Genomic DNA, 21,514 nt, shown 5'->3' with positions numbered 1-21,514 from the left:
GATTATAATATAATTTATTTTTGTCAAAAATAAATCACATAATATTATGGCATATAGTAATTATTATATTACTAGCTGTTATTGACTTTAGTAATCAATTCTGACATACCATATTATGATTATGTGAATAGATACATGTTTTAAATAGCTTAAGAGTCAAGAGAATATAAGCTTAAAATCTGTTTTTACTCTGGTCTACGTGCAACATAGATAAAACGCATTTATGTAAAATCATTGTATTTTTAATGTTTTTGAGTAAAATTATCAAACATTCATCATACAAATAATAGAGAACAATATTTGACATATTATATCACTTCAGAACAATTTAACATCTATTTGAATTTACAAAAATGTTCTAATATTTTGTTTAAGTCTTCCCCTCTCTGTAAATCACCCTCATTAACGAAAAATTGAGGCATATTTCTACTAATTATTTGAGGACACAAAATTTTTTACTATTTTAATAACATATTATAAAACCATAGGTACATTAATTTTTATACTCAGTTTTTAAAACAATATACATATTCTAATGTGGTAAGATCTGGTGATTTACATCATATATTACCTATTTTTAATACATCAATTTTATTTGGATTATATATTTTTTATTAGCTATTTATTAATATTGTTATGAAAACATTAATAAAAATGGTCAAGCACTTGCATTATTTTCCAAACAATTCTGTAATATTTCTTTAACAGTTAGTTCAACCTGTTGAGCAAATAATTTATTAGCCACAGCAATATCTGTACGTTCATCAAAGATATCTGGTTTAGGAACTCGTCGCATTCTAAGTTTTGGTCCCTCCATTTCTTCACTTCTTTGGGCAGCAGCAGGAAGTAAAAATATATCCGAACGTACAGATGTAACTGACACACACATGCGACCCAGTTGATTTAAAAATGTTATGCAGTCTTCACTAAGGGTGGGAAATACCTGACATATTCTGACTAATGCAGGAAGTGTAGGCATATAGAGTTCTCGGCGATCTTCTTGAGTTAATACTATAATAAAGTAGTGATTATTATTATTATTATTCAAAAATTTAATAAGATTATAATAATATATTTTTGATATTACCAGACAGAAATGTGTACATTGTGTTAATAGCTAGACGTGCTAAGCTTAACGATTTTGGTAATGGATACTGTTGGGAAATATTTGAAATTAGATCAATCGAAAATATCTGTTTCTGGAAATCTGGTTGACTAAGAAGTTCCGCAATAAAATCTAAACAAATGTGCATGGAAGGAATTCCTAGACAGGTAACTGGAAGTAATTCTCTAGGATATCCCTGAATATAAAAAAATTGAAATTGAAATAAAAAAACCTGATGGTAAAAAATATTAAGTACTGTATAATAAATAAAAATTTATAGATACCTGGAAATGAACTAATTTTGCGAGTGGAGGATCAGCAATAAACATTTGATGTAAAAATGAACAAACAACACCTCGTACTTCTCTTAATGTCATCATGTTAGAAAATGATTTCTTTGGAATAAATAAAATTGTTATATACTATCAGAAAGGATATTCTTCAAATAATAAATATAGACACTTAAATATTATTTGAATATGAAATGGTGGAATAATTTTATTATTCAGCACCATACTTGAAATTTCAGTTACCTTAGTTTTAAGTTGAATAAAAAATGAAAAAGGTACAAACAGAATACAATGACAATGAGTAAATTGCACTTTTTAATATGTTAACCTTGATGCAATTTTTAATTAATATATTTCAGAAATTTCCAAACACTGAGATCTGATCTCAGTCTGATCAAAAATGATTAGAATTCTATTTACAAACTAGAGTTCTTAAAGTAAATACAGAAAAATTAATTTTCTTTTTAAACGTAAAAAACAAGAACAAATTGATGTAAGACTTGGTAGATATTGTCAAAATCTAAATTGATACTTTTAGAACACTAAGTATTTACCAAAATTTACAATTGAGTTATTCAGTAAATCAACAAATTAATAAGAGCATATTAATCTTTTCAAAATAAACTTGGCTACACATGTAGCAACCAGTTTTAGTGAGGCAATTTCCTACCAAGTCTACTATGTTGTGTTATTACAGCCACGACTAAACACACTAGTGGACTTCCAGAGGTGTTTCTCAATTTGAATCAGTTAAATATTAGTAAATTAAAAAATAATAAAGTATTTAAAATGCCCTACAAAATTTTTACTTAATCAACTAAATTTTTAAATAGATAAGCTTACTCGATCATCTTCAGTTTCCAAACAAGCTTCTAATAAAAGTTGTACTGCAGCACTATCTTGTGCAGCTGTCAACACATTTTTATATTCTTCACGATTATTAGTTTGAGTTAGTTGTCCAGTCACAAATAATTTTTGATTTACTAGGCGAGATAAATGACTTCTTGAAGCTGCTAATGATGATTGCAACACTCTAATTACAATACTTAAAACTGTTGGACACCTGAATAAATGACATGTATAATTAAATTGAAGTAGAACTAAATTTATAAATCTTACCTATAAACTCTGGCATCACATTGCAAAACTTGTAAAGGGTCCTGAATTAAATTTTCTTCTTTCAATGCACTTGCTCCATTGTTATGTTGTAAAGCCTTAATAGTAAGTGCCCACAAACTGCGAGGCAAGACTGTATTAAGTCTTAACCACACTTTTTTATATAGTTCTGGAAATAAAAATATTCAATATTATTTTTAATTTTTTTGTGTATGGTACATTTTGACTAGGTTTAGACCCAAAAGCCTGGTTTGGTGTGCATTAGAAGAGCAACTTTATACTACTCAGCCATGCCAGTCTCATTATTCATCTTAAATTTACATTTACCAACAATATTTTACCTTGAATATATCTTGAAACGTTAGAATCTAATGTGTTTGGTAAGAATTTTAATATGGTAGGTGCAAATGGCCAAATTTTAATAGGACGTTCTGCATACAATCTTTTCAATACGATTCCAGCTCGTTCTGGACGTTCAACCATCACACTTAAACCTAAAACCATGTTCAATTTAAAAAACAAGTTTGTTGTTGAAAATGAATTATTTTATCATACCATTTTCTATCAGTTCTGTAGTAATATTTTTAGCTTTATGTTGTAATACAAATTGACTTTCTGATGTTGTATCTTCCATCCAGTCATCGACTAGAGATAAATGAGGAAAATGTGTAGCCAAAAGTCTTAACAAAGTAGAAAACAAACTAGAATATGGATGCTCTTTTTCTGCTTGTTGGACTATATATCGAATAGGGATGTCAGCCAAGAATTCAGTTTTGTACCTGACTAATCCAACTAACTGTAATCTATTGGGCTGAGAAGCCAAAGACATACTATTTTCTTCATATAAGAGTAAATAATACAGCAATAGAAGATGGGCTGTAAAAGATTCATTATCAGTTTGGTCTAATACTTTATTACCAAAAACTTTTAAAATTTCTTCTTCTGTAATCGGTTGATTAACAGCTAATTCTTGAGTAGCTTTATTGGGTACCACTAATATAGAAGTAACATAAGCTTCAATTAATGAAGGTAATAATGGATGTAATGGTGAAACACTTGCACAAATTTGGCTAGAAAACAAAATAACTCAATTTATATGTTACAATTATTAGTAAATTGTTATAGCATGTATACTTGTATATCCATGTTTTAATGTTAACACGATGTTTAGTAAAAGCTTGGCTTTTAAGTAACTGTAAAACACAGTGAATTGGTAAAAATCCCGACATGTTGGCATTTAAATTAGGCGTGACAGGTATATTAACACTTCTAGAAGCTACAACCTAAAATTGAAATAAAAAATTACTGAATTTCAGATGAAATATTGTTAGACAGTAAAAGACTTGACTTACTTGTTCAGGAAATACATCTTGAGTGAAAATTTGTTTCATTTTTCCCATCGTACTTTGTCTGATGTTTATTCTCATTCCTAATGTATTGCACATATGATCACATATCCATGTTAACTGGCTACTATGAAAATGTATAGCCATCAGGAGTAACATTTCTCCAAAACTTGCAGTTGTGTCAGTTGGCCTTAAGTAAATGTATATTATTTTAAATTTGGTAGAATTCTAAATAAGTATGTGCCATTTATTAATTTATAAATAGTAAAATATTACTTTCCAAAAAAAGGAGACTCGCTTCCTGCTAATCTTTTTAACCATTGCACACATTTAGCTTCATTTTCTGAGCTAGCAAGTAATGTGTTGCAGCATATCATTATACACAATGATATTGTGACAAACCTAACACCTTCAGGTGTAGATGGTGGATAACACGTAGCTAAGGATACGAGAGAAGTGATTTCTTCTTCCTGAAATCTGCAAAAGAATATTATCTCATATGAATATAATTTGATATATTTTTACAACAGTGGATTAGCTAAACATACTTAATACCAGCAATCCCTTTCAATGCACAGTAAAGTCTAAGTAGTACACTAGATTCAACTACACTTGAGTTAGGTAAAGTGTTGTCTTTTACATTTTTCAATAAGTTTTGTAATTGCAATAATAACTCATCGCGCATATTTTGAACAGCAAAATTTACAGAATCTTTTGTTCTCTAAATAAAATAATTGTAATAATAATACATATTTTTTAATCAATGAATATACTCACTTTTTGTCGGATGAAAAGAGAAAACCAACTTCTGGCCTGTTGGTCATTTCCGAGTAATAAGCCAGAAATGAATGTCACAAGATCATTATTACTTGACATTTGTTCATTATTCTGATGTGAAACTTTGTAAAATTTATTTTCCAAGGTCAACATAATAGTCAACGCAGGCATTTTATTAAGTTCAACCTATACTTATAAAAAAATAAAATAAATATGGAAGAAAGCAGACAATTAAAATTATTGAAAAAAATTAGAAAATTTAATTTTATCAGGATCAAGAAATTTGATTGGTGTCAATCGCAAAAATTAATTAACAACTTACCGCCATATCTTTTTTTAACAAATTTATTCATAATTATTAATTTTCATTTGTTTTTGAGAAAAATTATTTTGGACCATACCTAATGAGAATGATATAATAAGTAACATTGCATTTGTATAAATCATTACATTCTAAGCAACATTAGCTCAAAGATAAGGAGAATGTTAAATATTATTTAGGACACCCCAAAAAATTATGTTTAAATATTTTAATTTCCAAGTTTTGGGCTTTTTAAAGTGTACAAATAATTCAAAAATTTTGGTGTGAACCTCACAACCCCACTTCTACCATGAGGATATAGAAATGTTTAGAACACAGTTTAAGAAAAGCATTGTGTTGTAAAATAAATGCTGATAGCAAAGTAGTTATGGTAAGCTATTCACTCTTTGTAAAGAAATTTCAAATTAATGTATTGTGCTAACTTGAAAGCACCCATTAAAAAATAATAGAAGTCAGAAGCAATCATGCAATAGAAAAGAAAATGAGCTTACACATTTAGCACGAATCACAAGTGCAGCAGGTGGATACATTGCACTTAACTGAGTTAAGACTTCCATTCGAATACGACTACCACCATTTTCTTCTTCATATCTTTCTGAATTTTGTATTAAACTTGTACAAACTAAAAAACATTTTTTAGCAAATTATATTATTTTTAAACACATTAATTTATGACTTGCCATCATAAAAACAATCAGGAAAATTGGCTACAATCCAACAAATGAAAATTGGTCCATGTTTAACATGAAGCAACACTTCTGCAATGTCTTGAACTGTAAGTATAGCTGGTAATTCAGAAAGAGCAATGTTTAATACGTCACAAACTTCAGGTATGTAAACTGGGTAATCAAATAAATCCGACTGTTTAATATAAAATTCTGAATTAATTGAAGTTTGTGCATTATGCTGCTTGTCGCGGTGTTCTTGAATCTTAAAACATAATGGAAATCAAACAATAGTTAATGTTTTACATTAGTTTATTATTTTGATTGTTATACCTGAGAAGAAATATATAGGATTTCACTCAACACGAGTCTCAATCGCCGAGTAGAGTCACTTCTCTCAAATTCCAGAGACAATGGATTTTGTAGCGAATGTATTAGAACGCTGTCGGCTTGAGTACTGCCCAATTTTTGTCTTAAAAAGTAAAAGCAATTAAAATATTAAATAAAATTTTGCGTGATGTAAATAGCTGTTCTAACTTTACCTTAATAATTGTTCTTTTTTAACATCTATTTCTAATGAATGAAAATCAATTGACAATAGTGCAACAATGGAATTAACTAGTTCTATTCCTGACAACAATGTGAGTACATCCTTCTTGCCATCGGCATAATCTGCCATGTTGTCAGCTGATGATATTAAGCTCATCCGAACCAGACATGGCAATACTGGACGGATGTCTTTTGCCGACAACTTGCATAGTTCTAGTATATCGACGTTAAGCAGTGCTTGGAAAACTTTGTGAGACACGTTTAAATTAGCCGTCATGACTTTAACAAGTTAAAAATCATTCACATGAAATAATTAATAAACCGAATGGTTTTATATTTTTCAATATCAGCTTTTGTTGATGGGATCGCTTATTGATAATTCCAGACCAGAAAACATTTTTCCAAAAAGGCGAAATTCGCAATCTTTTTGGATTTCGTTTTTCACTAGGACTCAATGAAATAATTGCTAAGATTTGAAAAAAATGCGTACTATCGCCCGTTTGTCACAACTTTTATGTTTATTGTTTACAATGAATTATTAATTTAATTCTGATTAAAATATTTGTTGATACCGCGGTTATCAGATTCTACCACGATTTAAGATAGTTACCATAGAATTTAGACACATAAAATAATATATATGCCATAGAACAATTTATAGTATGGTTAATCCATAGAATATTATACTCATCTGTGGAATATTCTATGGTTAATCTGTGGTGAATTTAGGGAGGGCCTAAGGGAGCAATTGTATTAGGCGCCAATTTCGAAGTCTCGCATAAAAGTATCTAATATTAATGATTATTTTTATTTTTACTATACGTTACAATGTTACATTGATCTCAACAAAAACACTACGTCAACTTCGTGTAAAAAAACGCTAAGTAAAAAAAAAAAATATATAAATGCAATAAAATGTGTGATATAAGGTGGAATCTAAGTAAATAGTTTAATGAATAAAATGTATGTATAAATAATTAATTCAAATTTAATAAAAATTGGTTATTTATATTAATTTATAATATGAATTATTTTAACTCAAATTGATCCAATTTTGGTTTACTTAGCCGGAAACAATTTATTTATTGTAATGGTGCTTTCATTATTTATTTCATAAACTATTAGTACTTGGCTATACATTTTTTAGACTGAATCTTCCGGCCAAGTAAACCAAAATTGGATCAATTTGAGTTAAAATAATTCATATTATAAATTAATATAAATAACCAATTTTTATTAAATTTGAATTAATTATTTATACATACATTTTATTCATTAAACTATTTACTTAGATTCCACCTTATATCACACATTTTATTGCATTTATATATTTTTTTTTTTTTACTTAGCGTTTTTTTACACGAAGTTGACGTAGTGTTTTTGTTGAGATATCATTAGTTTTTATTAGGGTCAAGATATTTTTTATTTTTTTTTCCATTATTATGATGTAATGTCTTATTTATAATTTTTTTAAGATGTTTAAACATATCGTTCTGTACAAAAGTACATTTTGTTTCCTATACTTCAGCACCCATTTTAATACTCTATCTGCAGTACACCTACCTTGAACCAGAGGCATTTTTAATTTACCAATTGATCTATTGGTACATTTTTCAATATTTAATAAAATGGAAATAACTGTTTGGATTTTGGATTCTTTCTTTTTAGTGGTACTTCATGTACCGTGTTAATACTGCACTGTTTAATAGTAGTACTATTATAACTTTCAACTACGATTTTAGATTGAGTAGACTCCTGATATTTTTTTTCCTCATATCTCGCGCCTTTTGGAGTTAAGTTACCATTTTTAATGTAGACACAATTCGACATAAATATGAAGACAGTCACAATAAAGTATTATAAATTATAATAAAGACTGTTATAATAATAATTATTATTATAACGACTATATATTATTTAACAATAAAATGCTCAATGGAAAATGATAGATAGTCGATACGGTTAGGTTTGGTGATACCACGTGCATTGAATAATAATATTATGGACACGAGACAATAACGCCGACAACAAGCTCGTACGCAGGACGCGAGACGAAAGAACGAAATTTCAAATTACGAAAACAGAATGCACCGATACCGATAACTGATAAGCGATTGTGGACCATGTTCGCGTGTTAGTATGTTGTATGTGTCTAGCGGTGGGGGGAAGCAATAGTAGTGGGAGACACACGCCGCCGTCGCAAGAATCCTCTCACTCGTCCCGTCAACATGACGCGTTTAATACGGCAGCCGGCGGCGAAAGTAATATAAAATGATCACTTAAATATCCACAGTTTTTTGATCATAACTAAAATACTATTCAACCGATTCTATTTAAAATTATAAAAGCACGTAGCCTATGATTTTCTCGATCGATTGATATCTCATTCTAACTATTTGGTTCATTTATTAGACCTACAGCCTTTAATAAAGAATACCAAAATATTAACACGTATTAAATGGGAATGTTTAGGTTTCTGTATATACACGGTCGAGTGCTTCGCCTTCCTTTTTTTTTTACTTAGCTCGCGACACTACCGTGTCGCTGGATTATTTTACGGTTTGTGGCCCGTTTAAAAATCAAAATAATAGTTACCGGGACCCGTACTATTTAAGTCAGAATTTTATCAAGGAATAACTTTGATGAATAACCCATAGGGCATAGGCCATTGGTTTTATTACTCAATTCGGTTGTAAAGTCGTCAGGGGCGTGTCTAAAGGGGGAAGGGTGTTCACCCCCCCCCCCCCCCCCGAAATCTTAACGAATTTATTAAAAGAGTATTGCTTAATATTTGTTTATAATCAAAGTTTTATATTACAAACATTTGTTGGAAACTAGTGTATTTATATAAACCATTATCGTCATTATCGATCTCTCTACTACTCTATTTAGAATAGATTAGATTGATCGTTATCAGTGAAATCTATGTGATAAATTATTATTGTTATTATTTATTAATGTTACTATTGAAGTATTGAATAATCTGACATATGACCAATGTATATTGTATGAATATTGTATAATGTAAATATATATTCGCCAAATTAATATATAGTAAATAAGTGGTAGTCAGAAAAAAATCCAGGGAAAAAAAGCCACTGGAAAATAATCCACAGAAAAAAAAGCCATGGGAAAAATAAGCCACTGAAAAAAAAGCCAAATTACAAAATTTAAATATAAAACCTATATCAATTAAAATTAAAGTATTAAATTAAGTATTATTTAAAAATTGTTTACACATTATTGGTCAAATATATAAAAAATAATTATAATTAAATATACAAAAAAATAAAATTTAAAGTATTATTAAAAATGTTTAAACATTGGTCATATTGTATACATATACCTATATATAATTATTAACCTAATACACAGGTTATATGTTAATTAATTTAAAAATTTTAACACAGTTTATCATACTGTATTGTCCGTATTCATATATGAAAATAAAATTATAATTTATAATATACATTGAATAAAAATAATATAGGGAACGACACCTGGCACCTTAGTTAGATTATATTATATAATTTTATATAATCTGTGATATTACCACAGAGGCACAGAAAATATGAAATATATTGCACACAGCTCCTGTATCTTTCAATGGTACATTATTGACGCAAAAAATCGAAGCAATTTGGTAGTTCAGAACTCAAAATCAAATTATGCCACCATTCCCTTGAAGGCCGACTTTTATACGAGTCGTAATGAAGATTTACATTTAACTATGCTAACTATTAATTGTTTATTGTTGATCAAATGTCAATAATCTGTAAGTCAACATAATACATTTTATGTTATATTGTATAGATTATTAAAAAAAACTAATGTTTTGAAATTATTATGTAAACATTTTAATAATATTATATGGTATGTAGCCATATCGAACAAATTTATTGATTTAAATACAATGCATATTATTTATTGTATAAATATTTACATGTTTATTTATTCATTAACATATATACCTATATACAAAAATGGAATCAGTAATATCTACATACAATAAGTATATTAAGGTACGAGTTTATAAACTGTTGATAAAAGCTCAAATATACTAATGAATATTACCGATACCATTGATTATAGAATAGAATTATATTCTATAATCAATGCCTATACTGACCCAAATACGCCCAAAGTTTTAACAATGTATTACTTAGAAAAATTTTATCTCGAGTTAATAAAGCTAAATGCTTAACCTGACGTTTTTTAAAAGACGGGGGTTTTTTATACTGATTTAGGAATTTTTTGAATTTTTTCGCGGAAACCATTATTTTGGAAGTTATGGCCCTCCAAAGTTTGCGATTTTACGTTTATACGCATGCGGGGCCACACTATAGTATACTGCCGCGCGGAGTAACTTGAAGTTTGATGACTGTTGTAGCCGGAGACGGACAGACGAAGGAAGGTTCCTTTAGTTTGAAGACCGGAGCCACTTGTGTGTTGCTTTAACCATTGATTATAGAATATTCCATAATCAATACTTTAACTAACAAAGTTCAGTTTACTTGTTAGGTCATTCGTCTGCCCGTAGGGCAGGTACCTCCCCCAGCGACCCCCCCCCCGGGTTAGCTATTTAGGTCCCGGGGGGATTGGGGGGCCGAGCTCCCATCTATTCTAACGAGTGGTCCGGAGGACCTCGAATTTGATAACCGGAGCCGACAGGTGAAGGAAGCCATTATATACTTTTATTAGGTACTTTAATTGACGAGGTACAATATACTCATTAGGCTGTCTACTTGTTGATAATTGCTAAATAACTTAATAGAGCTTATTTTATTATCATAAAGATAATTTAGTAATAATGAGATGGTTATAAAATAGCGATATTGATATAAATATAGAACGTAGTCCAATTATAATTGAGCGCAATTGGTGTTGAGCGTATGCGTACGTAAAATCGCAAACTTTGGAAAGGTATAACTTCCAAAATAATGGTTTCCGCACAAAAACTTAAACAATTTCAAAATCAGCGTTGAAAAACACGTCTTTAAAATAAAAAATTCGAAATTCGTGAGGGGGCGTGATAAAGTACATTTGTTCTAACTGTGTTACACTAAAACTATTTTATATTTGTAAATTTCATCCCTAATATAAGGATAATTATAGGTAAAATTATGCAGTTATTCAGGTGATATATTATATTTGTTAATGTAATGCAATATACTGTTGTCAAACCAATATTTAACGTATTATCAATAACAAATGATAGACGTTTAAACAATTAATGGATTAATGCAGAGCGTTCTTCTAATCTGTATTCTATGGTTCTACCTTCTACCACACCATCTTGTCTACAGATCAAGGGAATGAGATAGTGAGAAAACCTTTAACGTCTCAAATAGTTTTCTCTCTCTATGCGCAGCGTCAATTAATTAAGTCACATTGGGGAACAGTCTGAATTCAGAAGTTGACAAAAAAAAAAACGGATCCAGAATGCCAAATTCTATTGGAGCCACTACAATCCTGCCTAATGCCTATGTAGAAAAGACGTACAGTTAGCAGTCACCACAACAACTACCACCATTCTTGCCGATAAGAGGGAATCTGTCACAAAAGCTTAGCAAATGATTTGGAACATGGATAAGAAATCGGCCAAAAAATGGTTAGGTATACAATCACTGAAGACACTAATTGGAGTCAGATTGTAACACCACTCACAATTGTAAATATCAGTATTTACTTTTGGCCATAATACCACTAACATAATATGTCGTAATACACATTTTAATTTCTAATTTTTAGCTTATTATTGTATTTTTGTTCTACAGACTACAAGTATATAATAATAATTAATAAAAAATATTTTATACAAGAAACATAAAGTACCTAGGTATTTATTTTCAAGTTGATATATATATATATATCAACTACATAATATCAGTTGAGACGGAACACTGCCCTCTAAAAGAATACAGACTGTTATTACTAATACTGAAAATAATGAAAATAAAGTAACAGTATTCAGCAATAATACATGCCATAATAATTAAAAAAAAAAAAAAAATTATTATAGATAATCATCCAAAATTCTTAAAAATAATACAAACATAATTGTAATAATTAATCTTATAAAACAAACATTAATAAACGTAGTAAGTGTGATGCAGTTTGGAAAAAAAAGTTATAAAACAAATTATATTTTATTCCTAATGCTCAACTGTTATTTTTATAATGTTTAAGCAAATAGAAAAACAATTTATGCAATAATAAAAAAATAAACTACTTCTTCTTTTTACCCCTGCCACTACCGCCACTATTTTTGGTTTTCTTATCAGGAGGTGGCGAGGCTGCTTTTTTACTGGCTTTTTTCTTCACCTAAAAATAGAATAGATTAAATAATGAACATCATATTCAATATATTATATTATACTGAATATGGTATATATATATATACGCACAACAGAAATCAAGGCATCATTTGCAATATCTTCTTCATCTTCATCACTAATATCATCAATCTCATTATCATCTACCAAATCTTCAATATTATCTACAGCTTTTTTATATTTTTTTGTTACATTGAAAATTGGTGCATTTTTATTATACGCTCTAGTAAAAGCACTTTTCACTTTAGCTGGGATTTCAGACATAAGATCTTTATGGCCAGGCCATGAGGACAGTTCGTTAAGAGATTCCACGTCATCTTTTACAAGATGATAATGATTCATAAAATCTAAGGATTTATGAACACCGTCACTGCCTTCATCCATAAGAGGTTTGAGAATCTTATCTCTTAAAGTGGTTAAGTAATCAAGATTTATTGCTTCCTTACTTGCAGATAATCTAAATTATTTATTTAATAATTAATATATTTCTTTATAACAAATTATAGTTTAATATAATTTATAGTATAAATATGTCGCATACCTTATTCTAGTATGAATTTGTAATTCTTGTAAAAGTCTGTTCATTTTATTTCCCTTAGAAAATTTCCCTAGCCAAGCAGGGAAGTTAATTTGTTTACTCACATGACCTCTCAGAAATTCTCCAGGACAATAACTAGAAAATATAGCCTAAACCAAAATATAATTTCATATTAATTTTAATTATTAGAAAGGTATTCATTTACAAAATTTTATTAAAAAGCATTTTCATATTATGGTTTTATTTTATATTTGGTTAATTACTTGACAATTGTGACAAATACTTAAACAAATTTCTTGTAGGTAGTTTAATTATTTTTACAAATATAAAATTTTGTTTTCAAATAGATCTTTATTATTTCTTAGTTATTTAAATAAGTAAAAATAGTGAAATGCAATTACTTGTGCAGGGAGTAAGCTCCAGTTATTGGTAGATCTAATTTTTGCACTAACTATATCTCCTATTCGTATGCTGTCTGCTGCTAATGAATAACGTTCAAAAGTTTTCCATTTAGAACCTCTACAAAATTAAAACCAATAAAATAAATAAAATTCAATGTTTATCTAAAAACCAATTTACTGGACATCATGTGGAACGGCAGCTAAATAATTTTCTTGAACAAATAATGGAGATATGTTATAGTCATAAAAGAACAGGTCACATTTATCATTAATATTCATTGATTTGTGTTCTTCGGCAGAAAAAACTTTTCGCACAACATCCCATGGTCCCTAAAATAAAATCATTATACAAAAATATGAAAAACTGAAAATTGATAACAATAATACATTACCATTTTAATATATTTTTTGTTTATGTTTAAATTATCTTTTCCTGCTGCAACAACTGACAAATGATTGAGTGTTAATCTAATATCATTATCTGTACTAGCAATGATTGAAGATAAAGTGTCTGGAGAAATTTTCAATTTTTCTTTGAAACATATACTCATCATAGCAGCCTAAAATTATATACTATAAGTACCGAAACATTTGGATATAAAGTCAAGAAGTATTCATACTTTAATCTGTTCCAATTTTGGTTTATGAAATCGAAGATCAAAACAATAGTTAGATAATGTACGTATTTTTGGATGATTACGATCATTACACATACATATTACTGGGCATTTAGCATTTTTAATTAAAATGATTAACTCTTGAACACCACCTCGATCTTCATTTCCTGCCATACCATCAACTTCATCCATTAAAAGAGCATGCTTTTTAGTCACAGATTTTCCTCCCAAAAAGGGACTCAAAGAAGTTGAAGATAAAAGTTCAGATACATGATTTTGCAATTGTTTCTTGGATCTTGTATCAGAAGCATTAAATTCTACAATATCAAAACCCAATTCTTTGCAAACTAAATGTGCAGTTGTCGTTTTTCCTAAAATCAAATTTTTAATAAAATAGTGTTATTAAATCATATATTATAATACAAACACTTACCAACACCGGGAGAACCAGAAAGTAGAGCGGCTTTGAAAAAAGCTCCATTATCATCTTTGGCCCAAGGACCTATCAATATAACACATTTTTTTGTCATAAATTATAACTAACCAATTATGTAATTATAATATTTGTTATCAAACTTACTTGGTCTAGTTAATTTTTTATTGACTCCTACTCCATGGTTTGAATACCAAGATTTTAACCAATTTACCAGTTTATTGACATTACTTTTTTCGCCTGTTTGACCAATAATTTGTTTTAATGTTAATGGTTTATATTTTTCCACCCAAAGTTTAGATTCAATATTTTCTATCAGGATAGTAGATTCAACTGACTGCGAAGGAGATGATTCTGTTGCATATCCACTTTCCTAAATATTAATTAATATAATATAACATGTGCCTCATAGAAAATTTAAATAAATAATAATATTACATACTTGTGTATTGGGAGAATCTACTGAACTAATTTTAATTTTTTTGTTTTCTGGTGTTTTGGTGGGTGAAATTTTTCTTTTAGAACCTGATTTACCAATTATTGTATTTTTATCATCAAAATATAGTTTATTTTTTGGAGATTCAATTTTGATCTTAGTTGTATTGTTCTTAAGTTCTAATTTTACTGGTGATACTAATGGACTTTTTGTTTGTTGAGGTATAAGTGTTGATTTTACTGTTTTTCTTGGAGATGAATTCGGAGATGAAATAGATTTAGATGATTTAGGTTTTACAATATTTTTATTATTAGCTGGTGAAGCTGTGGGTGTTCTGAAAGTATCATGTTTGACTGGAGAGTTTTTGGGTGTTATTTGATTTGATTTAGCTGGAGATTCTTTGGGTGATACAGGAATATCATTTGATTTTGAGTCATTGAGTTGTTTTTCAATGTTGTCTAATTCTCCCCATTCAAAATCAAAATCTTGTTCAAGCATATCAACCTAAATAACAATAAATACATTAATTAAATTTTTTGTTTTATTAATATAATTGCTTTTATTAAACAGAACAAGATAAAATATTTTATATTATTTAACTCAAACATGGATATTTAAGCTATAGGTAATCATTTATAATAAATGTGTTACATTTAAAGAAAAATTACCTACTTGAAAACAAATATACTTATATGCAATACAATTATTATAAATAAAAGGCAAGATAAATAAGTTGTTAGAAAATAAGTCTTAAGCTTAAAAGAAGAAAATGGAAAAACAGTTAATCAAACATATTTTCAAATACCAATCTATTTTAAACACAAAATGTGTCTTATGTTTATATATTATAAGACTGTCGATGAATATTACCAATATCCATGACTGCACAATATTGTTTCTAAGTATTTGAACAGGTACTCCCGTACAGTAGTACTTATACATAATTAAAATAAAATCTTTTAAAAATCTTCACATTTATACGCACTTGTTTTTTTTTTTTTTTTTTAATCACATTGACGGGACTCTGTTTTACTGGTTCTGAACCAAAAACATCAGCTGGACTAATGAGTTTTCGTTTTTCAGATAATTTTTGTTTCGATTTACCAACTGGTGTAGGAGGAACTACATCGTCTTCATCATCACTTGATAGTACATGCCGTTTTTTTGATGATTTTCCTTTTTGACTTGATGATATTGTATTATTTAAGTTTTTTTTATCATTGCTTCCATCAGTTTTTGCAAAATATGATCTTATATCCTAAAAAATTAATTTTATTCTTAAAAACTTTGTTGTAAACATTGATGAATAGTGAAAATGTTTTAACTTAAAAAAAAATACGTAAAATTGAAACGCAATCATGAGTTACTACTTAATTTTAGTTTATAATGCATATTGTGCTGATAAAAAAAAAATTATAATACTTGCATTGATGTTATTACTACACTTACTTTAGGCATGTTGTCTTTAATATATATACAAGCACAGCGTATAATTATTGTGAACGAGTGATTAGTCACGAATATCTATATAATAGCTGTATTAGATATTATGTTATTATTGTATATGGAGATGATGTAGATAATTTAAACTAATAGTAATTCGAATTCATCATAAAAAGGGTTTTGAACTAACCGTGAGATGTGAAAAATATTAAATGTCAAACATTGAATTGAACCGCCAAAACAGTAAACACCAATACTGAATACACCATTATTATTTATTAATATTTAAAATTTCAAATTGTATCAAAATATCAACCAGTTATCACGATAATAATATAACCACAAAAAGTTTATTGGAATAAAATGTGGCGTCACTTGTTCCACATCAACGCGACAAGACGTGACCTACACGGGCTACAGCAGGCTGATGCATCACCAAACCACACAATGTTTCATTTAATCTGTGGTAATATACGGTCTCGTACGCTGCTGCGTGAAACGTAATAACTAAAAACGGTCGAGCACAATATCTTTTTACTTCAAAAATACTTGACTTTTTTGCTAATATATTCGTTATTATTCAACCAATTTTTTCGAAAATTACAAAGGTATAATCTACAAATCATGCCCGATCTATTGATACCACAAACAGACCAATCCGTTCATTCATTAGGTCTGTAGCCCCGGCTAAAGAAAACGGGCAAATTTACACACATTCAATGGGCAAACTGGCTCGTGTAATATACTACGCATGGCTAAATAACTAGGTATGATCTTAGTTCCGTGATACGCATGTCGATGACGTCAGCCGGAAGGAGTTCTTAAACCCGCCAAAACGGCTGGCTGTGCCCTAAAAGTTTACTGCCGGTTGACGTCATAATTCAATGTAAAGAATGATAAATTAGCTGTTTCTTCCATGAATGCGCTCATTGAACCAAATTTGGTAATTATGTGATCATACCTAGTTATTTAGCCATGGTATCATAATAAAATTGTCATTTCTATTCTCAGGCTCTCAGTTTTACACTTCTTGTTCTTTTTTTATTTATAGAAATAGAACCTAACAGTACAGATTAAGTAAAACTTATTTACTAATTTACTTAATCTGTGCACAGCTCCTACTTTATATTACCATTTATTAATCATGTTAGCATGTTGTTACCAGATAGATCTTCCCCAGCCAAAGCTAATGAGTCTTCGAGCAACAATAAGCAAAGGTATGAATAGTGCCAAAAGACAGAAATTTATTAAATATATATATTTTTTTTTATTTAGTTCCAACTCAATAAATTTACCGTGGGTCACTAGTTGGGAATAATTAAAAATTGCAATATAGTATTTTTATTTTAAGTTTCTATACAATTTTATTTGGTTTTGGTGATCCTTAGGTTCGTGATGTTAGATCAGCATTAACACTATCCCTAAAATCAATAGCATTTAAAGTGATCTATATTTCTTGTATTAGTGTAGTTCTTTAAAATGTAGGACTTAATCATAACAATTTTCACAAATATTAATCTATTTGCTTTGATATGGATAAATATTCAATTATTTAGTTTTTTTTTTAAGTACCCAATAACTATGGTTTGGATTTCAATGCAAAGTGCATCTTTTTTTGATTGATCATAGACAATGCTTTCCAAGTATAAAACTTGTTTCATTTAACGAGTGTTTCAAAGCTAAACATTTTATTTTGCATTTTTAGCATTATTGGGTCATTTTTATGGTTTTTAATGCATATTCGTTCAATATACTATACAAATTTAGCATTTTAATTAATATATATTTTAGTATCTATGTTGAGAATGAATAGTATTGCCCCAAAACATATGCGTGCCAACAACATAGCAGCATCAATTCAATTTTTTCAATATTTTTTTTTTTTTCAATAAAATAACAAATTGTATAAAAAATAAATATAAATGGCATGTTTAAGGTCATTTTTTTAGGTAAAATGCATTTTCTAACTACATTTTTGGCTATTTTTTAGAGCATATTTGTATGGTTTAAAGTGCATTTAAATCCGGGCCCTACAAATAACTTTAAAATTAAAATTAAATAGAATAATTAATAGTTGATCAATATTATTTAACTGATTCATAGGCAAAATATCATATTGATATGATATTATATCTATGAATTGCTCTTTTACTTTTTGAATTTATTTTGAACATTTTGGTTTTCAGAGAAATTAAAAATCTTACGTAATATGTGTGAAAATATTATTACCAACCAAGCAACAACTGATTTAAAAAAGTTATTTGATGAAGGTGCTCTAATTTCAAGAATGTGCTGTAAAGTAAGGAAAAAATTTCGAGGAGAGAAACTTTTTAGACGCCTTAAACAAGTAATTATCAGTTGCCTCAAAAACACTGGATAGGTATTAGTTAAATTATTTTTCAATACATTTTGTATTAATTTAGATTACTGTTTCAATAAAAAAACTTCATCAACTAAATATCTCTGAAGTTATACTAATTTTACTGTCGACATTTGATAATGGTATGCCATCAAAACAAGCTTGTCAGTGGGCTGGTACCCGTATTTTAGCAGCTTTAAGTCTGATCAATCAATTACAGCAATTTGGTGAAGGAACAGCTCAACTAATAGTGAAAGTGTTCCAGAATGGTCAATGTTGGTTAGAAATGAACATTGCCCTTGCTATGGTTAGCAGAGTGTGGATACTTACAAAATCATTAAACAAATCATTTTCACGGTCTTATCAAAATTTTAGGCCTTTAGTGAATCAATCAAAAATGTCTGAAGCTAAATGGCTACCAAATTTTGAATTACCTGAATGCTTAAATAATAATATAGTAGAAAATAGTCAGAGGTAAATGTACATAAATACTAAATAGTAAATACTAAATCATCAAACCTAACCTTACATAGGTTTTATAATTTTAATAATATAATTTTATTATAGTGAGCCAGTTGTGGATTTAGTGAAAAGACCAGGTTCTGTTATGTGTCGAAAACCAGAACCAGAAGATCCAGTTATAAAAAAGAGAAAAAGACCTGGAAAACTAATAAGAATGTTACAAGAGAAGCATAAAAATAAAATTAAAGTTGTTAAAAAACAAAAAACAAAGTAATTATATAATGTATAATTTTTGATGTGTTGATTATGTATTCATTAAAAGCCTTTTTTAATTATATTTTCTCGAAGAACTAAATAAATTTCTTATAATTTTGGAACATTTTGTGGATTTTTATTATTTTGGTAATATATCTACCCCACACAACTCATTTATATATAGTTACAATGTGTTAATACAATATTTTGTGAACAAATTTGACTTAGTGACTCTCACACATGTGATTAGAAGGCCTATTATCACATATTATTTGTATTATATGCTTTTAAAGTCATTCCGCAAAAGAGGAATTTTATTACTCCATCAAAGGCCTTTTTTTGCATTTTTTTTTATTTCATTAGTTTCATTATTAGGTATACTGAAAATGATGGTGACAATGGCGCCCACAGGTGAGGCCAAAGGGGCTATTGCCCCTACTGAGAATATTTTAAAACTATTAATGCCCCGCATATTAGACATTTTTAAAAATCAAAAACAAAAAATTATTGAAGACGTTATATACAATCATTTTATATGCAAATGCAACCAAGATGCATACAACTTTTATTCGATAATTAATATAAATATAATTAATTTGTAACATCTACATTAACATGTATTCAAAAAATATTATTATTGTATTGTAAACCTACACATATAAGGAACTTATATGACATAATGTTGTTTTAGATTCTGAACGAAGTGATGAATGTATTGATTTTACAATGATGTGTGTTTTTTTTTTTTTTTTTTGTGTCTGTGTACAGCATAACTAGTCGAAATAATGCTTCGATTTCAAACTTTGGGGGTGGTTTCCGATGTAAAAGTGAAGATCCTTGGTACATTATAAAGGTCAAAAGTAAACATCTTCCAACATTTTTCAAAAAAATCGAGAAAAACAAAAAAAAAAAATGACAGAAAAACAGGAAATTTTACGCAAAATCAGTTTTCGACCAAATCGATTTTTTTATATGGTTGTAATTCAAAAACTAATCACTGTAAATACTTGAAATTTTCACCAAATGCTTATGGTAGTACTATCTATATACAGTTTAATTTTAAAAAATTTTTGACTTTTTTTGAGTTATTTATATACCACTGAAATTTTCGACTTTTTTGATAATTTTTTTTTGAATTGTCGGTAAAAAAATGTTGGACAACCAAAAAAATTTGAAAATTGAATACAAGGTTCCTTATGAGTTGTTCTTATTGTATCTAAAAATAATTAAAAATCGTAAGTCACGATTTTTTTTAGTAAACGTTTATAGTTCAAAATTTTACGAAATCTGTCGAAAACGCGAAAATTTGCAAGTAATTTTGAAGTTGAAAACTCATAAAATTTTTTGCGTTTATAACTAAGGATTAAAAATACAACACTAAGTTTTCCATAAGTTTTCCTTCAAGTAGCTATAGAGAAAACTCGAAGCATCATTATAGGAAAAATTTTAAGTGCGTTTGAATTTTAAATTTTTACGAAATAGCCGATAACGATTTATCCTGAAACGATTTTAAATATTTGTTATTATTCAAAAAGTATAAGTCCTAGATACTTGAAAATTTTACCAGTTATTAGGATTGGCATTTTCTTTACATGATTTAATTTTCAAAATATTTAGACATTTTTTAAGATATTTATAGACGACTGAAATTTTCAATTTGTCTGAAAATTTTTTTTTGAAGTGTCGATAAAAATTTTTTGGCCCTATCAAAATACTTGAAAATTTAATACAAAGTTCCTCATAAGTTATTATGATAGTGATTAAAAAATTTTAAGAATACATAGGCACAATTTTTTTTTATTAGCACTTTGAAGTTCAAATATTGACAAAAATTCGTCAAAACCATGAATATTTGCAAATTATTTTGTAGTTCAAGAAATATTTAGTTACAATTTTATTTGATAAGCATTTTAAGTTCAAATTTTGACTATATACGAAAAAATTACGGCAATGTTCAAATTATTTTATGCTAGAAATTCATAAAAAATTTTCCTTTTATGCCTAAGATTTGAAAATTTAATACAAGGCTCCTAAAATAGTTTTACAATAGCATTTGAAAAATAAA

General features: G+C 28.4%; 3 protein-coding genes across 3 annotated transcripts; 1 reads left to right on the top strand and 2 right to left on the bottom strand.

Moving 5' to 3' along the window:
- Positions 1–220: 220 nt before the first annotated feature.
- Positions 221–6,708, bottom strand: IntS2 (integrator complex subunit 2). The gene is made up of 16 exons (XM_089225731.1): positions 6,164–6,708; positions 5,955–6,093; positions 5,637–5,886; positions 5,448–5,578; positions 4,635–4,820; positions 4,406–4,578; positions 4,134–4,334; positions 3,864–4,047; positions 3,646–3,794; positions 3,067–3,581; positions 2,853–3,005; positions 2,515–2,680; positions 2,239–2,458; positions 1,390–1,500; positions 1,088–1,301; positions 221–1,011 (listed from the first exon to the last, which is right to left on the bottom strand). The coding sequence occupies exons 1-16, from the start codon at positions 6,445–6,447 to the stop codon at positions 659–661; spliced, it is 3,429 nt and encodes a 1,142-aa protein (XP_089081857.1). The 5' UTR covers positions 6,448–6,708; the 3' UTR covers positions 221–658.
- A 5,289-nt stretch (positions 6,709–11,997) lies between these two features.
- LOC107170060 (germ line transcription factor 1) lies at positions 11,998–16,672 on the bottom strand. Its single transcript, XM_089227966.1, has 12 exons — positions 16,380–16,672; positions 15,916–16,188; positions 14,937–15,434; positions 14,642–14,867; positions 14,495–14,563; positions 14,065–14,432; positions 13,837–14,004; positions 13,623–13,774; positions 13,445–13,562; positions 13,047–13,192; positions 12,578–12,962; positions 11,998–12,494 (listed from the first exon to the last, which is right to left on the bottom strand). The coding sequence occupies exons 1-12, from the start codon at positions 16,386–16,388 to the stop codon at positions 12,399–12,401; spliced, it is 2,508 nt and encodes an 835-aa protein (XP_089084092.1). The 5' UTR covers positions 16,389–16,672; the 3' UTR covers positions 11,998–12,398.
- A 683-nt stretch (positions 16,673–17,355) lies between these two features.
- On the top strand, positions 17,356–19,573 carry LOC107166144 (uncharacterized). Its single transcript, XM_015514687.2, has 4 exons — positions 17,356–17,590; positions 18,560–18,720; positions 18,797–19,206; positions 19,300–19,573. The coding sequence occupies exons 1-4, from the start codon at positions 17,518–17,520 to the stop codon at positions 19,466–19,468; spliced, it is 813 nt and encodes a 270-aa protein (XP_015370173.2). The 5' UTR covers positions 17,356–17,517; the 3' UTR covers positions 19,469–19,573.
- The last annotated feature ends 1,941 nt before the right edge of the window (positions 19,574–21,514 follow it).

The sequence above is a fragment of the Diuraphis noxia genome, unplaced genomic scaffold, assembly GCF_037042655.1.
Source record: "Diuraphis noxia isolate RWA-SAM2 unplaced genomic scaffold, SU_Dnox_SAM2 contig0004, whole genome shotgun sequence".
Classification (NCBI taxonomy): Eukaryota; Metazoa; Arthropoda; class Insecta; order Hemiptera; family Aphididae; genus Diuraphis; species Diuraphis noxia.
Note: the sequence above shows the minus strand (reverse complement) of the source record. Positions and strands in the feature narration are given on the sequence as shown.

Excerpts from the sequence above, each read along its gene's own strand:
- IntS2 (XM_089225731.1), bottom strand. The coding sequence starts at position 6,447 with ATGACGGCTAATTTAAACGTGTCTCACAAAGTTTTCCAAGCACTGCTT. Across the intron at positions 5,887-5,954 it reads TCCTATATATTTCTTCTCAG|ATTCAAGAACACCGCGACAA; the intron begins GTATAACAATCA and ends TTATGTTTTAAG. Across the intron at positions 1,012-1,087 it reads AATGTACACATTTCTGTCTG|TATTAACTCAAGAAGATCGC; the intron begins GTAATATCAAAA and ends ACTTTATTATAG.
- LOC107170060 (XM_089227966.1), bottom strand. Across the intron at positions 15,435-15,915 it reads AAAAAAAAAAAAAAAAACAA|GTTGATATGCTTGAACAAGA; the intron begins GTGCGTATAAAT and ends ATTGTTATTTAG. Across the intron at positions 14,433-14,494 it reads TTCTGGTTCTCCCGGTGTTG|GAAAAACGACAACTGCACAT; the intron begins GTAAGTGTTTGT and ends ATTTGATTTTAG.
- LOC107166144 (XM_015514687.2), top strand. The coding sequence starts at position 17,518 with ATGTTAGCATGTTGTTACCAGATAGATCTTCCCCAGCCAAAGCTAATG. Across the intron at positions 17,591-18,559 it reads TCGAGCAACAATAAGCAAAG|AGAAATTAAAAATCTTACGT; the intron begins GTATGAATAGTG and ends TTTGGTTTTCAG. Across the intron at positions 18,721-18,796 it reads TTTTTAGACGCCTTAAACAA|ATTACTGTTTCAATAAAAAA; the intron begins GTAATTATCAGT and ends GTATTAATTTAG.